Source organism: Lagenorhynchus albirostris, chromosome 10 (assembly GCF_949774975.1).
Source record: "Lagenorhynchus albirostris chromosome 10, mLagAlb1.1, whole genome shotgun sequence".
NCBI classification, from domain to species: Eukaryota; Metazoa; Chordata; class Mammalia; order Artiodactyla; family Delphinidae; genus Lagenorhynchus; species Lagenorhynchus albirostris.
In genome coordinates this window covers 32,461,092-32,474,756 of record NC_083104.1, presented here as the reverse complement: position 1 = coordinate 32,474,756, position 13,665 = coordinate 32,461,092, and the positions used below count along the sequence as shown (strand labels likewise).

At 45.2% G+C, this 13,665-nt stretch overlaps 1 protein-coding gene across 2 annotated transcripts in view; it reads right to left on the bottom strand.

Moving 5' to 3' along the window:
• ARHGEF3 (Rho guanine nucleotide exchange factor 3) overlaps positions 1-13,665 on the bottom strand; it is a 175,898-nt gene that overhangs the window by 62,829 nt on the left and 99,404 nt on the right. Inside the window, exon 1 of one of the 2 annotated variants that reach the window (XM_060161550.1) lies at positions 5,020-5,247. The exons of the other annotated variant lie outside the window; for it this stretch is intronic. Within the exon in view, the coding sequence (XP_060017533.1) occupies positions 5,020-5,115 (96 nt within the window). The 5' untranslated portion in view covers positions 5,116-5,247. Of the gene's footprint in view, positions 1-5,019; positions 5,248-13,665 lie in introns of those variants that run through there. 2 annotated transcript variants of the gene reach the window in all.

Sequence of the window (13,665 nt, the reverse complement as noted above, 5' to 3'; positions counted from 1 at the left end):
CTATTCCTAGTTCATGTGCATCCTGGAGGACCAAGAGCCCTAAGATACTGATCCAACTGAACAAGCCTCAGAACCAGATATTCAGATCCTATCAGCAAGTGATAGCCCTCTACCATCCATGTGGCTCCCCATCCAGCAACATCTGAAGCCACATGATTCACGGAGTCTATTTAATCACCTGATGAAACCCCAAGATTCTAACCTATTTCCACGTAGTTGATTGTACATATGGTCAGTTCAACACTATATGATACAAATTCCAAGAAATGTATAAATTACTAGAAACCAGCTGACCCCTTTAGCTCTCCAGCTGGCATGTAACGAACACAGCTCCAGGTGCATATATTTCAAATACACGTGTGGACTGACTGGGGCATAAACTATGGCAGGGCATAGAGTTCACCTTGCCCTTTAGAACTGAAGCTTGAAAGGTACCTCCTCAGTTAATAAAGTGCTCACGATTACATATTTAAAAGAAAATATCTTAAAAGCATTTTACCTGTCTGTTGTTTTGCATATACCCCCCCACCTTTTTCTTCACAGAGGTAAACATCCTTAGATGCCACAAGGTACACTGGTATTAAACACTGGACTAAATCCACCAGGAAACCTGGCATTGGGTCGTGGCTCAGCTGCTGATTTTCTTAGTGGCCTTCTGCAAGTCACTTCCCCTCATATCCTTATCATAAAGTATCCTTATTCATAAAGTGGGGAGAATAATACATGCTTTATGTTAACCTTACAACATTGTTGGGTTCTCAAGTGACACACTAGGTGTGGTACTTAGAAAAAGAATTCCATCATTTTTTAGGTCATTCCAAGTCTCCGCATAAGGCTACTGGTTGAGTCAAAGTTAGAACTTATACAAAGACATGTCAGAGACATATACAAGAGAGACAAAGGCATTGACTACAAATACCACTAACTAAATCTGGCCTAATCTTGACCAACATCTGAGATAGTGAATCTTAAAACCAAAAGTAAGCTGTCCATCAAATTGTCCAAAAATTCTTAGAAATTCTTAGAAATAACAGAATCACCACTTTGTGTTTTCATTAAATGGACCCTAAACTCTTAAAACCTTCTCACAAGGCTCCAGCATCCTTAGCCAACATATACGCTCATTTGATCCTTCTTCTTTTTTTTTTTTTTAAATAGATTTATTTATTTTTGGCTGCATCGGGTGTTTGTTGCTATGCACAGGCTTTCTCTAGTCATGGCGAGCAGGGGCTACTCTTTGTCGTGGTGCCGGCTTCTCATTGCAGTGGCTTCTCTTGTTGCAGACCACGGGCTCTAGGTGCATGGGCTTCAGTAGTTGTGGCACGCAGACTCAGTAGTTGTGGCTCGCAGGCTCTAGAGCACAGGCTCAAGTAGTTGTGACGCATGGGTTTAGTTGCTCCACGACATGTGGGATCTTCCCGGATCAGGGCTTGAACCCGTGTCCCCTGCATTGGCAGGTGGATTCTTAAACCACTGTGCCACCAGGGAAGCCTCTGAGTCTTCTTTTTATGAAAGCAAACCTCACCATGGGAAAATAGTGACTTTTAACTTGGAATCAGTGTAATTCGTTAGCACTGACAGCTTTTCTTTGAGTGACTTGATCAGGTGTTCAGAGCACATAATATGCCTAAAAGAAGCAGTTCCTCCTGGCATGAGTAGTAAGCACCCAATAAATATAAAAACAGATCAGTTGAGCAAAGCTGCATCCATGAATCAGAAGAAACAAGCTTAATGATGTCCACATGATACTATGCTTCTCTGTGAAAGTCTAGTGCTATGGACTAAGATGAACTAAGCTCCTTAGATTTTGTAGCTAATGATTAGAGCTAGAAGGATCTAGCTGGTTATGGCATCAAAATTAAACATCTGCAACCCAACTCATATACCTGTGTCATAAGAAATACTACATTAAGGAGCCTTATTGTATTAATGTCATAATCCATGTAGAATAATTTTAATATTTAAAAGATAATTTAAAGAAAATAAAAAATTAAAATATATCAGTTTTTTCTATCACTGAAAACTATCATTGAGATTTAAAAATTTACAGATCATTTAAATCCCAAGTAGAAATTTTGTTATGATGTGCTTTCAAAAGAATGTTTATTGTTGCACATTTTTGCTCAAGTGTATGGCATCAAACGCACATCAGCGACACCCGCCCCTTCCCCATGAGTCTTGCCCTGCACGCTTGCTGCAGGGACAGGAACAAGTGCTAGAAGGCACTTGCCCATGCAGTGCTGTGCCCACTGTCCTCCTCATAGCAAATTCTAAAGGAACAGCCATTATGAGTTAAAGGGCACAGGTGCTTTGCTTCAACTACCTTTGAAGGTCAAAAAGGACGTTGGATAGGCCAATCCTTCTTTTTAGCATAACCACATTCTTCCTGCAAGGAAAATGGTCTTAAAAAACTACTCTCATAGGAATTCACCGTTGATGCCTAGCTTATAAACAAGTATATAATCATGTTTTTCAAAAGGCCAACTAGTGTATGCTGTTTTTTAAACACTTACAAATGCTGACGACACCTGCTGGTAGAAAATATGATTTTAGTTAACTGCTGATGGAGAAGTGAGGCCTACAAGGGCTGGCTGTCTTTTGAACTGGTAACGAAACAGAAAACGAGCCCCCAAATCACTTAAGTTTCTTTTTCCAACTTTGCCTATCGCCATTATCAGGAATCGATATGCCAGATTAATGAAGCTAGGAGATGTACTGGACTGGACCCCTCTGATTATTCGAGGAGTATAGAGCAAAAGAGATATTCCTACTCTGATTTAAACACTAGGGGAAACAAATCCTAAATAGTGATACCTGAAAAATATTTACCAACTATTTTGGAAACTGTTCCTCTCCCACCCTTACTCTCACACCAGAACCTCCCCATGAAAGGAAAATAAGTCACATTTTTAAATCCGGATTCAGCTACCATGCAGAAAATTGATATCTGACATCTGGTGATACATTTTTCTTACCACATTTGTGATATACAGATATATTTATATTCTAAGAACAAGAATAAGAAAAGATTAAGCAGATGGGTTTTATACCTAAGCCTTTAGCCAAACTACACAAAAATACAGGACTAAGTGACAGCAGGAAGGGACTAGTTAGAGTCCAGAGCTATTCTCAGTATTCTTTTCTTTGACCCAATTCAATTTATTCATTAAGCTAGGTTATGCCTTGTTTCCTTCCAAAAGGAGTCTGAGGGGACACTAGCTTCACTGCTCCCACATTCATTAAATTATGAAGTTCCCACTGAAAAATCATATATCCATTCCAAGCCTGAACAACCTGAATTCTATGCAGGTACTGTCCTGTCAAAACTTAAATAAGAGTCCAAACACCACTAAGGCCATCACACTTCCACAGCTGCTGGGAACAAAAACGCTTTGTGAAAATACACAACTGAATTGAGGTATGGGATGGGGATGGGGGTGAGAAGTTAGGTTGCACTCAACTTACAGAAAGCTGATTACAACCTGAGACTGTCTGGAGTCCTGTCAGCTTGGAGCAGCTCTTGTTAGAGGCAATGAATCTTTGATGTTGTCCTCCCGAATATACATAATTCAGTGAACCAAGAGCACAAAACTGAGCAGACCCAAGGGTGGCAGGTGGGTGGACCCCCAAGAGCACTGTGACAAGGCCGGATGCACACTTGCCTCCAGACTTTCTTGGTCGTGGTGGGGGAGAGAGGAGATCTCCCAGATACACACCAGCGGAAATGATGACCTGGGTCCTGTGGGTTCCACTACAGCTTAGCCACAGCAAAGGTGCAGTCTGATGAAAGCAACCGTACTCCCCAACATCCTCAACGAAAGAGAGGGACGCTTTCTCCTCCACCTGAACCCAACCTTTAAGGCCAGTGAGCTCTTTGCCAGAGATATAACACACAGGAGGAAAAGGCAGACTAAACACTAGCCAGGAGGATTCCCTCACATTACTCTCAAGGCACAGGAAAGTTACCAGAAAGAGAAATGTTTTCAATGTTCCAAGAGGGCTTCTCACTGCCCGGAGGAGTTTAATTCATTTTAAGAATCCATGTGGGAGACACTCATATTACTCATTTAGCTCCCAGACACCCAACTGAATGACACCCACTGGCCACAGATGACAAGCAGAGGTGCTGTGATCCGTCTTTGCTGCCAAACAGCTGCAAGTCCAAGCCTGACAGATGAGATGTCCTGAGGGGTCCACAAGAATGTCCCCCTGCCTGGTCAACCTCTGCAAGAGGAAACCTGTGCTTAAAGGGTAACTTTTCCCTGGACTTCCGTGGTGGCGCAGTGGTTAAGAATCCTCCTGCCAATGCAGGGGATAGGGATTCGAGCCCTGGTCCAGGAAGATCCCACATGCTTCGAAGCAGCTAAGCCTGTGCACCACAACTACTGAGCCTGCGCTCTGGAGTCTGTGATCCACAACTACCGAACCCGCGTGCCACAACTACTGAGGCCCGCGCGCCTAGAGCCTGAGCTCCCCAACAAGAGAAGCCACTGCAATGAGAAGCCTGCGCACTGCAAGGAAGAGTAGTCCCTGCTCACCTCAACTACAGAAAGACCACTCGCAGCAACAAAGACCCAATGCAGCCAAAAATAAAATAAATAAAATAAATAAATTTATTAAAAAAAAAAGGGTAGCTTTTCCCTGACGACCAAGCCCATTGATGCAGTAAGTCCCTCTTTGGAGTGGATCGACAGTCTGAGAACCCTGCAGGACGCAAAAGAGAGGCAGGGGCAAAGAGGCTGCTGCCCTCAGGCTGGGAGGAAGAGAGATGAGGACAGAGGAGGTGGCGCTCTCTTGATCCATAGAGGGGGTGGAAGGGAGGCAGAGAGACAGAGACAGAGTTAGAGATGGAGACAGGGAGACAGAGAGACAGAAAGAGTGTATGAGAGATGGAGAGAGAGGAAGAGGAATGCACAGAGTGAGAGATGGAAACAGAGAGACAGTGACACAGGGAGAGAGCAGAGAGAGTAAGAGACGGAGAGAAAGACGGACCCAGAAACGTCCAGGTGGAGGCCCTACCTCGGAGTCCTTGGCTGGACTGCTGGCCGGGGGTACTTCCAAGCTGCAGTTCGCTCTCTTGACCGTGAGGTAGAAGGGGTAATCCTTGGCTACCATGGCAGCTGCCGGGCCTGCCCGTTGGGATGTCACCGCTGACCCGATGCGACCACAAAACTCCCAGGCGAAAGGGGGTCCCAGCTCCACGGTGCCGGGCGGCTGCAGCGGCTACACGGAGACTGACAGCCGGCTTCTAGCCTAGCTCGGCCTGACTCTGACGCTCCGGCTAAAAGGGGGCGGAGCTTAGACCGAGCCCGCCCGCCCGCCCGCCCGCCCGCCGTCTAGGCTGGGGGAGTGGGCGGGGCCCTGCAGGGAGCTCCAGGGAGCTCCCAGGTGCCGCCTCGCTGAAGCCCCCCTCCAGAGCCGTGGCGGTATACGGCGGCTGGACCCTTCCTCCCGCGGGCCCTCGGCTCGGGGCCACCCAGCCCAGTGGCAGCTCCAGTTGGGCTCCGCGGCACACTTGGGGTGGAAGAGGCGGCGGGTAGAACGGAGGTTAGGGCGAAGCCGGGCGGAGGCAAGCGGCCTTGAGGGAAAGTAAGAGTTTTAAAAACCCACATGAAGAAGCAGTATTCTGTCTTGCCTTATTCCTAGCCAGTCTCTCCCCATACATTTTTTTTTTAAACCATGGCTCACGGGCCCAGCCGCTCCGCGGCATGTGGGATCCTCCCGGACCGGGGCACGAACCCGCGTCCCCTGCATCGGCAGGCGGACTCTCAACCACTGCGCCACCAGGGAAGCGCTTCTGCGCCCATCTTTAAGTATGAAGAGGCTGGTAAGAGGCTGCCTGCCACTTAGAAGAGGAATCTGACAGGGGGTGTCAAGATAAAGCAGTGATGAGCCGGCACTACCACGCCTTACTGGAGAAACACATTGCAAATGCCCAATAGGCAATTATAAGATCATTCCCTGCAGCCCTGTCTGGAACAGTAAAAAACAAACCCAAATTGGAAACAACTGTAATATCCACCAATGGGGAGTGCTTAGGTAAATTCTTATCACTATGGAACACCACGCAGCTGCAGTCAAAAAGAAGATGGGTCTGTGGGTGTGGCACGGAAAGATCTCAAATGTATTAGGTTCAGTTAAAAAATAATTGCAGAGTAAGCACAGTATAATACCATTTGTGTTAAAAAAAAAAATCACATCTACAAATGGATACCATAGGGCTTCCCTGATGGTGCAGTGGTTAAGAATCCGCCTGCCAATGCAGGAGACATGGGTTCGAGTCCTGGTCCGGGAAGATGCCGCATGCCACGGAGCAACTAAGCCCGTGCACCACAACTACTGAGCCTGCACTCTAGAGCCCGTGAGCCACAACTACTGAGCCCGCGTGCCACAACTACGGAAGCCTGTGCACCTGGGGCCCATACTCCACATAAGAGAAGCCACCGCAATGAGAAGCCTGCGCACCGCAACGAAGAGTAGCCCCTGCTCGCCGCAACTAGAGAAAAGTCTGCATGCAGCAACGAAAACCCAATGCAGCCATAAATAAATATTTTTAAAAAAGAATACCATATATTTTCCCATTTGTGTTAAAAAAAAACCCCACATCTACAAATTTCTCTATATTTTCTATAGAGAAATGTAGGTAAATACCATTGAAAACCATCTGGAAGGATCCACAGCAAGTTTTTACAGGGCTGAAAGGAGGCAATCAGTTCCAAGGGAATTAAAAGTAGTGGACAAAGGAGCCTTCATATTATAGGTAACATGTTCTTAAATATTTTACATGAAAAACATATCCATGTGTTGGGAAATTAGAAATTAATTTTTAAAATATTAAAATGAGCATTATCTCAAAAGTTATTTTGTAGACTGCAGTGTTGAATTTTTTCCCCCTCCTGTCAAAGTCATGGCCACAGCAGGTGGGGGTCTAGGGAGATGATGTCTTTCCTTTTGACTTCTTAGGTATGCAGGAGGTAGTGGGAATGGAAATATCTAGTCTCTGTTTCAGTGTTCTCTGCTCCAGCCGAGGCCAGAATCCAGCAGTTCCTACTTTCCAGGCAGGAAACCTCATGATATACAGCCCTTTCATCCCTGCCTTGGGGATGAAAACCCACACGCTGGCACTAAATTCGCCAGCTTTCCTGCCCAGCTAGTGTGGACAAACTGCCTTCAGAAGCAGAGAGAATCTGGTCCAGTTCTGCCAGCCTCACTCTTGCCAACCATGTAAAGGAAGCTCCTGAATGAGTGAGTTCCAGCTGACACTGAAGAGAGCATCTGAATTTTTTCCCTCCAATATACACCCTAAAGCAGTGGGAAGGAAGTAGTTGAAAAAGAGGTTTGGGGTGGGAAAGAGTGGCTCAGGACCACTTGTTTTTTTCCTACCTGTACTCCTGAACACAGCTTTGTCCTTTTAGCCTGAACTGTGCTGATGGAGAGCTTACACAGATGCTCACTGAAAGTCTGGCCAAGCTTGCAGTGGGGAGTGAGGGGAATCCCACCTCCAAGGGCAACCAACCAAAGCAGCCCCTGATTAACTTTGCCACCAAAGGCCTCACACAGGGCTCCTCTGGCTGCCGAGGATTTGAGCTGAAGCACCTGGAGCTTGCCCCTCATTCCCTGCCTCCGCCTGCTCCTCGGGCCCCCACGGGCCCACCACCCCAATTAGGCGGCTCTGGTCAGTAACAGTCCCTTCATGGACGGGCTTTGATCCCTGTTGGAGTTCACTCGGCCTTGACCTCCAGTTGGGAAGTGTACATCCAGCACTTGGTGAAGAAGAGAGTGACCCTGGTAAACTATGCCAGCCCTGGGACTAGGCTACTCACTGCAGGATTCTCCGGACCAAGCACGAAGTCTGGCATATGTAAGTCCAGTGTAGTAATAAATAAACCCTATGGAAGAGAGGGAACTTTAACCTCAAGTACAAATATCGCAGAGCAAAGAAGAGTCATATCGGCTGATGAAAAGGCTGTCATATCCACTTGCTCTTAAACATTTTTTTGCCCCTCTTCAAAAGACGGAACATAAAAATCAGTCAATATACATGGCACGACATATGTGCAGCAAACTTATGTCTTTCCCAGTATGTATGCTAGGCAGAGAGAGAGGAAGAGGAAGAGGAAGAGGAAGAGAGAGAGATTGCTAATGGCCACTAACAATTTAAATTGTGCTGGGAAAAAAAAAAAAAGGCATAAGCCCCAAATAAGTGCAAAAGGGAAGATGGGAATCTGGAGTTCCTTTGGGTGGTCTGATGCTTCCAAGCCTCTCATAGCTTGAACGTCTCACCACGGTGAAGAAGATTCTGATGTTTAAAGACATATATTTTTCATACAATAAGGCCTGTAAACTGAAACCTGCAATTTTGGGTATACACAAGCCATGTATGTGGTCCTTGAGACATTTAAAGGATTTTCAAGGGTATTTTTGACTCCATGCAATTTCCACTTTCAGAACCTCCCTTGTGTGTGATGTGCTACTCCAACATTAGCAGATTTGGGCAATCTGCATAGGATTCCAACCAGGGGTGTCCATGGTCAAAGACTTGGTCAGAAAGCAGGCTGCTTGCCACTATGGAGAACAGTATGGAGGTTCCTTAAAAAACTACAAATAGAACTACCATATGACCCAGCAATCCCACTACTGGGCATATACCCTGAGAAAACCAAAATTCAAAAAGAGTCATGTACCAAAATGTTCATTGCAGCTCTATTTACAATAGCCCGGAGATGGAAACAACCTAAGTGCCCATCATCGGATGAATGGATAAAGAAGATGTGGCACATATATACAATGGAATATTACTCAGCCATGAAAAGAAACGAAATTGAGCTATTTGTAATGAGGTGGATAGACCTAGAGTCTGTCATACAGAGTGAAGTCAGAAAGAGAAAGACAAATACCATATGCTAACACATATATATGGAATTTAAGAAAAAAAATGTCATGAAGAACCTAGGGGTAAGACAGGAATAAAGACACAGACCTACTAGAGAACGGACTTGAGGATATGGGGAGGGGGAAGGGTGAGCTGTGACAGGGCGAGAGAGAGAGGCATGGACATATATACACTAACAAACGTAAGGTGAACTAGTGGGAAGCAGCCGCATGGCACAGGGATATCGACTCAGTGCTTTGTGACTGCCTGGAGGGGTGGGATAGGAAGGGTGGGAGGGAGGGAGACGCAAGAGGGAAGAGATATGGGAACATTGTATATGTATAACTGATTCACTTTGTTATAAAGCAGAAACTAACACACCATTGTAAAGCAATTATACCCCAATAAAGATGTTAAAAAAAAAAAAAAAAAAAAGAAAGCAGGCTGCTCTATAGGAGGCTCCCAAGCACAGCCCTGAAGCTGGTATCAGAGTGGAGAGAAGTCAGTCCAACTCTGCAATGCTGCCGAGCTGAGCAGCCCCAGGAGCCCAGCATTCCCTATCCTGCCTGTGTGTGTGTTTATGGGCTTAAGAACAACACTGCCCTAACAGTCAGCTTCACTCAAAGCAATGGCACAAAGTGCCTTTCAGAACTCGCCTTCGGCACAACTCGTTATGATCCTATAAAACGCTTCAGAGCCGGGCAGTGTTTCTCGCTAGCCAGAAGCCTGGAGACTGGAATAAAGAAGCCTGTTCTGCATTTCCAGGAACGGTGCCAAGAGCAGAGCCTGTGTTCTCGCCTGGGCTGAGCAGGGCTCATTTGTGCTGCTGATGGGGTGGTGGGCTTCCACCCACAAGCCTAGCTCGGGCTGTTAGCTCCTTTTAGACAGACTGCCAGGCACGACTGGGAGACCATCCAATCCCACTGCCATGGCTGTGAGCAGAACAGGCCCAGCATGAGGCTAAAACTTCAGAAATCAAAGTGGTTGTGACAGTCTTCTCAGCCAACGGGACAATGCTTTGTTCTGACAGCAATATTCTTAGTATCTCCACCCATTCCTGAATCTCCCTGCCAGAAAGGTGTGTGAGGCGCACCTGCTCGAGAAATATGGTTGAGTTTAAAATATGGCCTTTCACCTGTAACCTCTGCTGTGAGGTATGTATTTGCAGAAGGAGTGCAAGTGACAGTAGTTGATGCCCTAAAGCCTAGACTTCAAACACAATGCACCTCCATCTGCTTCCCTGGCATCTGGAGCTATCTTGTCTACCCCTGCTAATCTGACACAGTCGTGTAGGTACATGTTGGACATGTGTGTACTAAACCCCCCTCCCCTCCCCTTCTATTTAGGTGACATTCCCAGCTAATGACCAAGCTCCCTTTCCTCTCTGCAACTTCAATCTTGATGGGAGAGGGGAGTTAAAAGCCTGAAGAAGTTCTGGCAGTGAATTCTGAGAGATCAGGACTGTGGTTTACTGCCAGACAGGTAAAAAGGCACAAATAAAGCACTGACAATACCTAAAATCATCTAAAACTCTCCCTCTGCTTGGGGAGATGTCCACTGGCTCCAGGTTAGATTTATGAATATATATATCTGGATCTTCTAAAGCTGGAAGACTTCATTCTTGCCTTCTCTTATAGATCTCATTTTCTGAAACAAGTCTGAAAAACCAGTTAGGTGATAGCATCTCTTTCTCCCAGTATTGAGCTAATCCTGTGACTTATTAGCTATAATCCAAAAACAATCAAGATTTTATGTTTAAATACAAAGAATGATATGTGTCATGCCCTGATATACCACAGACAGGTACAATCATTATAGCAGTGATTCCCAACTGGGGGCGATTTTGTCCCCTAGGTGACATTTGGCAATGTCTAGACATTTTTGATTGTCACCGGGGGACGGTGTTAGTGGCATCTAACGGGTAGAGGGCCAGGATCCTGGTAAACATCCTATAATGCACAGGACAGCCCCCCACACCAAAGAATTAACAGGTCCAAAATGCTTATAATGCCACAGTTGAGAAACCATGCATTAAAGGGTAGAGCTGAAATATGGCATCAGAGCCAGGACAATCTGTTGGTTTTGACCTCAAGAATATTTTCGCTTTAGACCTTGATCACTGATTGATGTCAAATGTCAGTTTAGGCATAGTGGAGCAACGAAAAAAATGCTTGAGTGCCAAGAAGCCTCAGAATATTGACATGCCTAAAATCTTTCCTTCATGCCCATACCTGACCCTTAACTGAATAAGAGATTTCATAAAGCATGAAAGGACAAGAGAATAAAGAAGAACATGGGAGTAAGTGGGGAGGGGGACAGAATATCATCTTAAATTGTTTCAGATATGAAAATGTACCTCAAAAGGCCAGTGAAAATGAAAGTTGCAATGACAGATAATACTTTAAGAAGAACTTGGGGAGGGGGAAGAAATGTTTCAAAGCTTGGTTTTTCCCAGGACAAACTTTACCACCATATTTAATTGTTTTGGGGGGGCAGAAATGCAAACTCAGTGATGAAATAAAACCCCCAAAGTGTACAGTTTACTGTGTTTTTGATACATAGCATAGCCTGTGCAATCAGAAACCTGTCTTCACTGAAGATTTTGCAATAAGAATCCTGACTTTCTCCAATTTGAGCTGATTACTATCAGCAGGCTTGCTTTGCTTACAGAATTTGAGCCAACCTTTAGAACCTTCTGTACACTTTGAACTTTATGGGGAGTCTGCATTTGTTTGAGACTATTTCATATTTTTGGACCAAAAATTTAATAAATTTGTTATACTCCAAAACTATTTATTCCCTTCAGACTATAGCTAATGTATGCATCATGTAGGGTTTTTATACTAACCACTGCATGGAGAAACTGGAATCTAAAATGTGTAAATTCTAGCTTTGGATAGTGGAAGTGTTTTCTCTTCCATCAACTACAAACTCAGCAATCAAAGTGCCATATTTCATCAAACCTAAGATGCCAAAGACTGTAATATGTGCTATTATTTTTATGTACAACCAAGAAAGAAAAAAATGTTGCCAATTAAGTTATAACACGTGATCAATTGTAGGATACATCCCAATTCCAGAGACGTTAAAATGTGGGGAAATGTGCATAACAATGAAATATAGCACTATTCATATCTTCTGGCCAGGATTTGAAAACCTACACATTTATAGAAATATGAGTTGTGTGAATTTAGGGACAATAATTCCAGAGACCACCTGCAGTGAAATCAACTGAGAAGCTTATCAAATCCACATCACTGGGCCCCATTTTGGGTCTGCTGATTTGGAATCTTCAGCAGCGGACTCCAGAAATTTGTATTTTTGATAAACACCCTCAAAGCACATTGTTTGAGTAGTAAAGTGTGAGAATTATCAGCAAGCCCAATAATGAACCTGGGCCCCCGCCCTTCCAGAGACACTGGAACCCCAGATCCTCAGGCCAGAGGTGTCCAGGGGTAATTAGCCCATTGGTTGTAGCATCACAATCCAGAATAGGCACAGAGAGCTGCTTATTTGCTCAGGCAGTACTAAGGAAGTATTACGTGCTGGACAGCCTGCTAAAAACATGGGTGCATCAGGGATACAATGAAAAATAATGCAAGTCCACATTCCCAGTAAACTACCAACTAAGCCACCCACAAGGAGATGTGTTCTGGCTCTTGGGACTTTGATTTACAATCTGGTATCCAAAGTTCCAATTAAAAACATGCTTATCTTCATAGCCAGGGGGCATGACTGCATTTAAGTTTCTAAAAAATTAGCTCCAGCAGTAGAGAATGGTAGGAGGGCGGTTGGCTTGAGATGTTTACTTGAAAAATACCTGGGGCTTTGGTGGGGGTAGGGAGGGGAGGGTGGCGTGAGCAGAAGACCTTAATTACAGAACGAGTTCAACCAGCACAAACAGACTCTGGGACTCCTGGCAAGCCTCTGTCTCACTCATCTGGTGGGAGCGAAGTCGGCTGCTGTGTGGTAGAGCGCAGCCAATTAGCTGAAAGTGTTCCTTGTGCCGTGGGCATCCCATAATACTACAGGGGGGTGGAGGGTGTTGGTTAAGTGAGCCGAGTTACAGGAGCTTCTGCTGTGTCTGAATTTTTCCATCTCACATCCAAAACCAAGCTCAGCAAACACAGGTCTCAGATGCCTGCAATTCCGACTGAACCAAAAGCCTTGGCAACGGAAGGCTGAAGAAAAGCACCAGCCTCTAGTTCACCAACTTTTATTCCTGTATGATCATTTAATTCTTTGGCATGGCAAGAACCATCAACCACATGGCTCCCTGGCTAATTCCTCTCCTCCAAGACTGTCCTCAAGCCGCAGGCAAGGGGAACCCTTACTTTGTACCCACACAGTGCGGAGTACCTGTTTTTCCCTGATAATACTCACCCCGCTCATAACGACTGACTCAGTGTGTCTCCACCTACAAGGGCACAGGGACCATAACTATCTCAATCACCACAGTGGCTCCAGCTCCTTCTATCATGCTGGCACATGGTAGAAGGATCCATATTTGTTGAAGTGAAAACCATATTGAAATGGCACTAATCAAAGATCATGTCACAGAGGAGGTAAATTCAGAGAATTTTTGCAACGAGGAACATCATCTATTTAAAGTTTCTGAGATGGGACCAAGAAAGTAAATGCAGAATACCACAGTGGGCTGTTAAAAGAAATCTTGAAAAGGAGCATGAGTCCCTTAATAAGCTTCTTGAAGAGTCCCAAACTCACTGAAACCACCTTTCGAGATGGCTCCTGCAGTGTAAGGCTATGGGGCCCTGTTGGATATTACTGAGAGT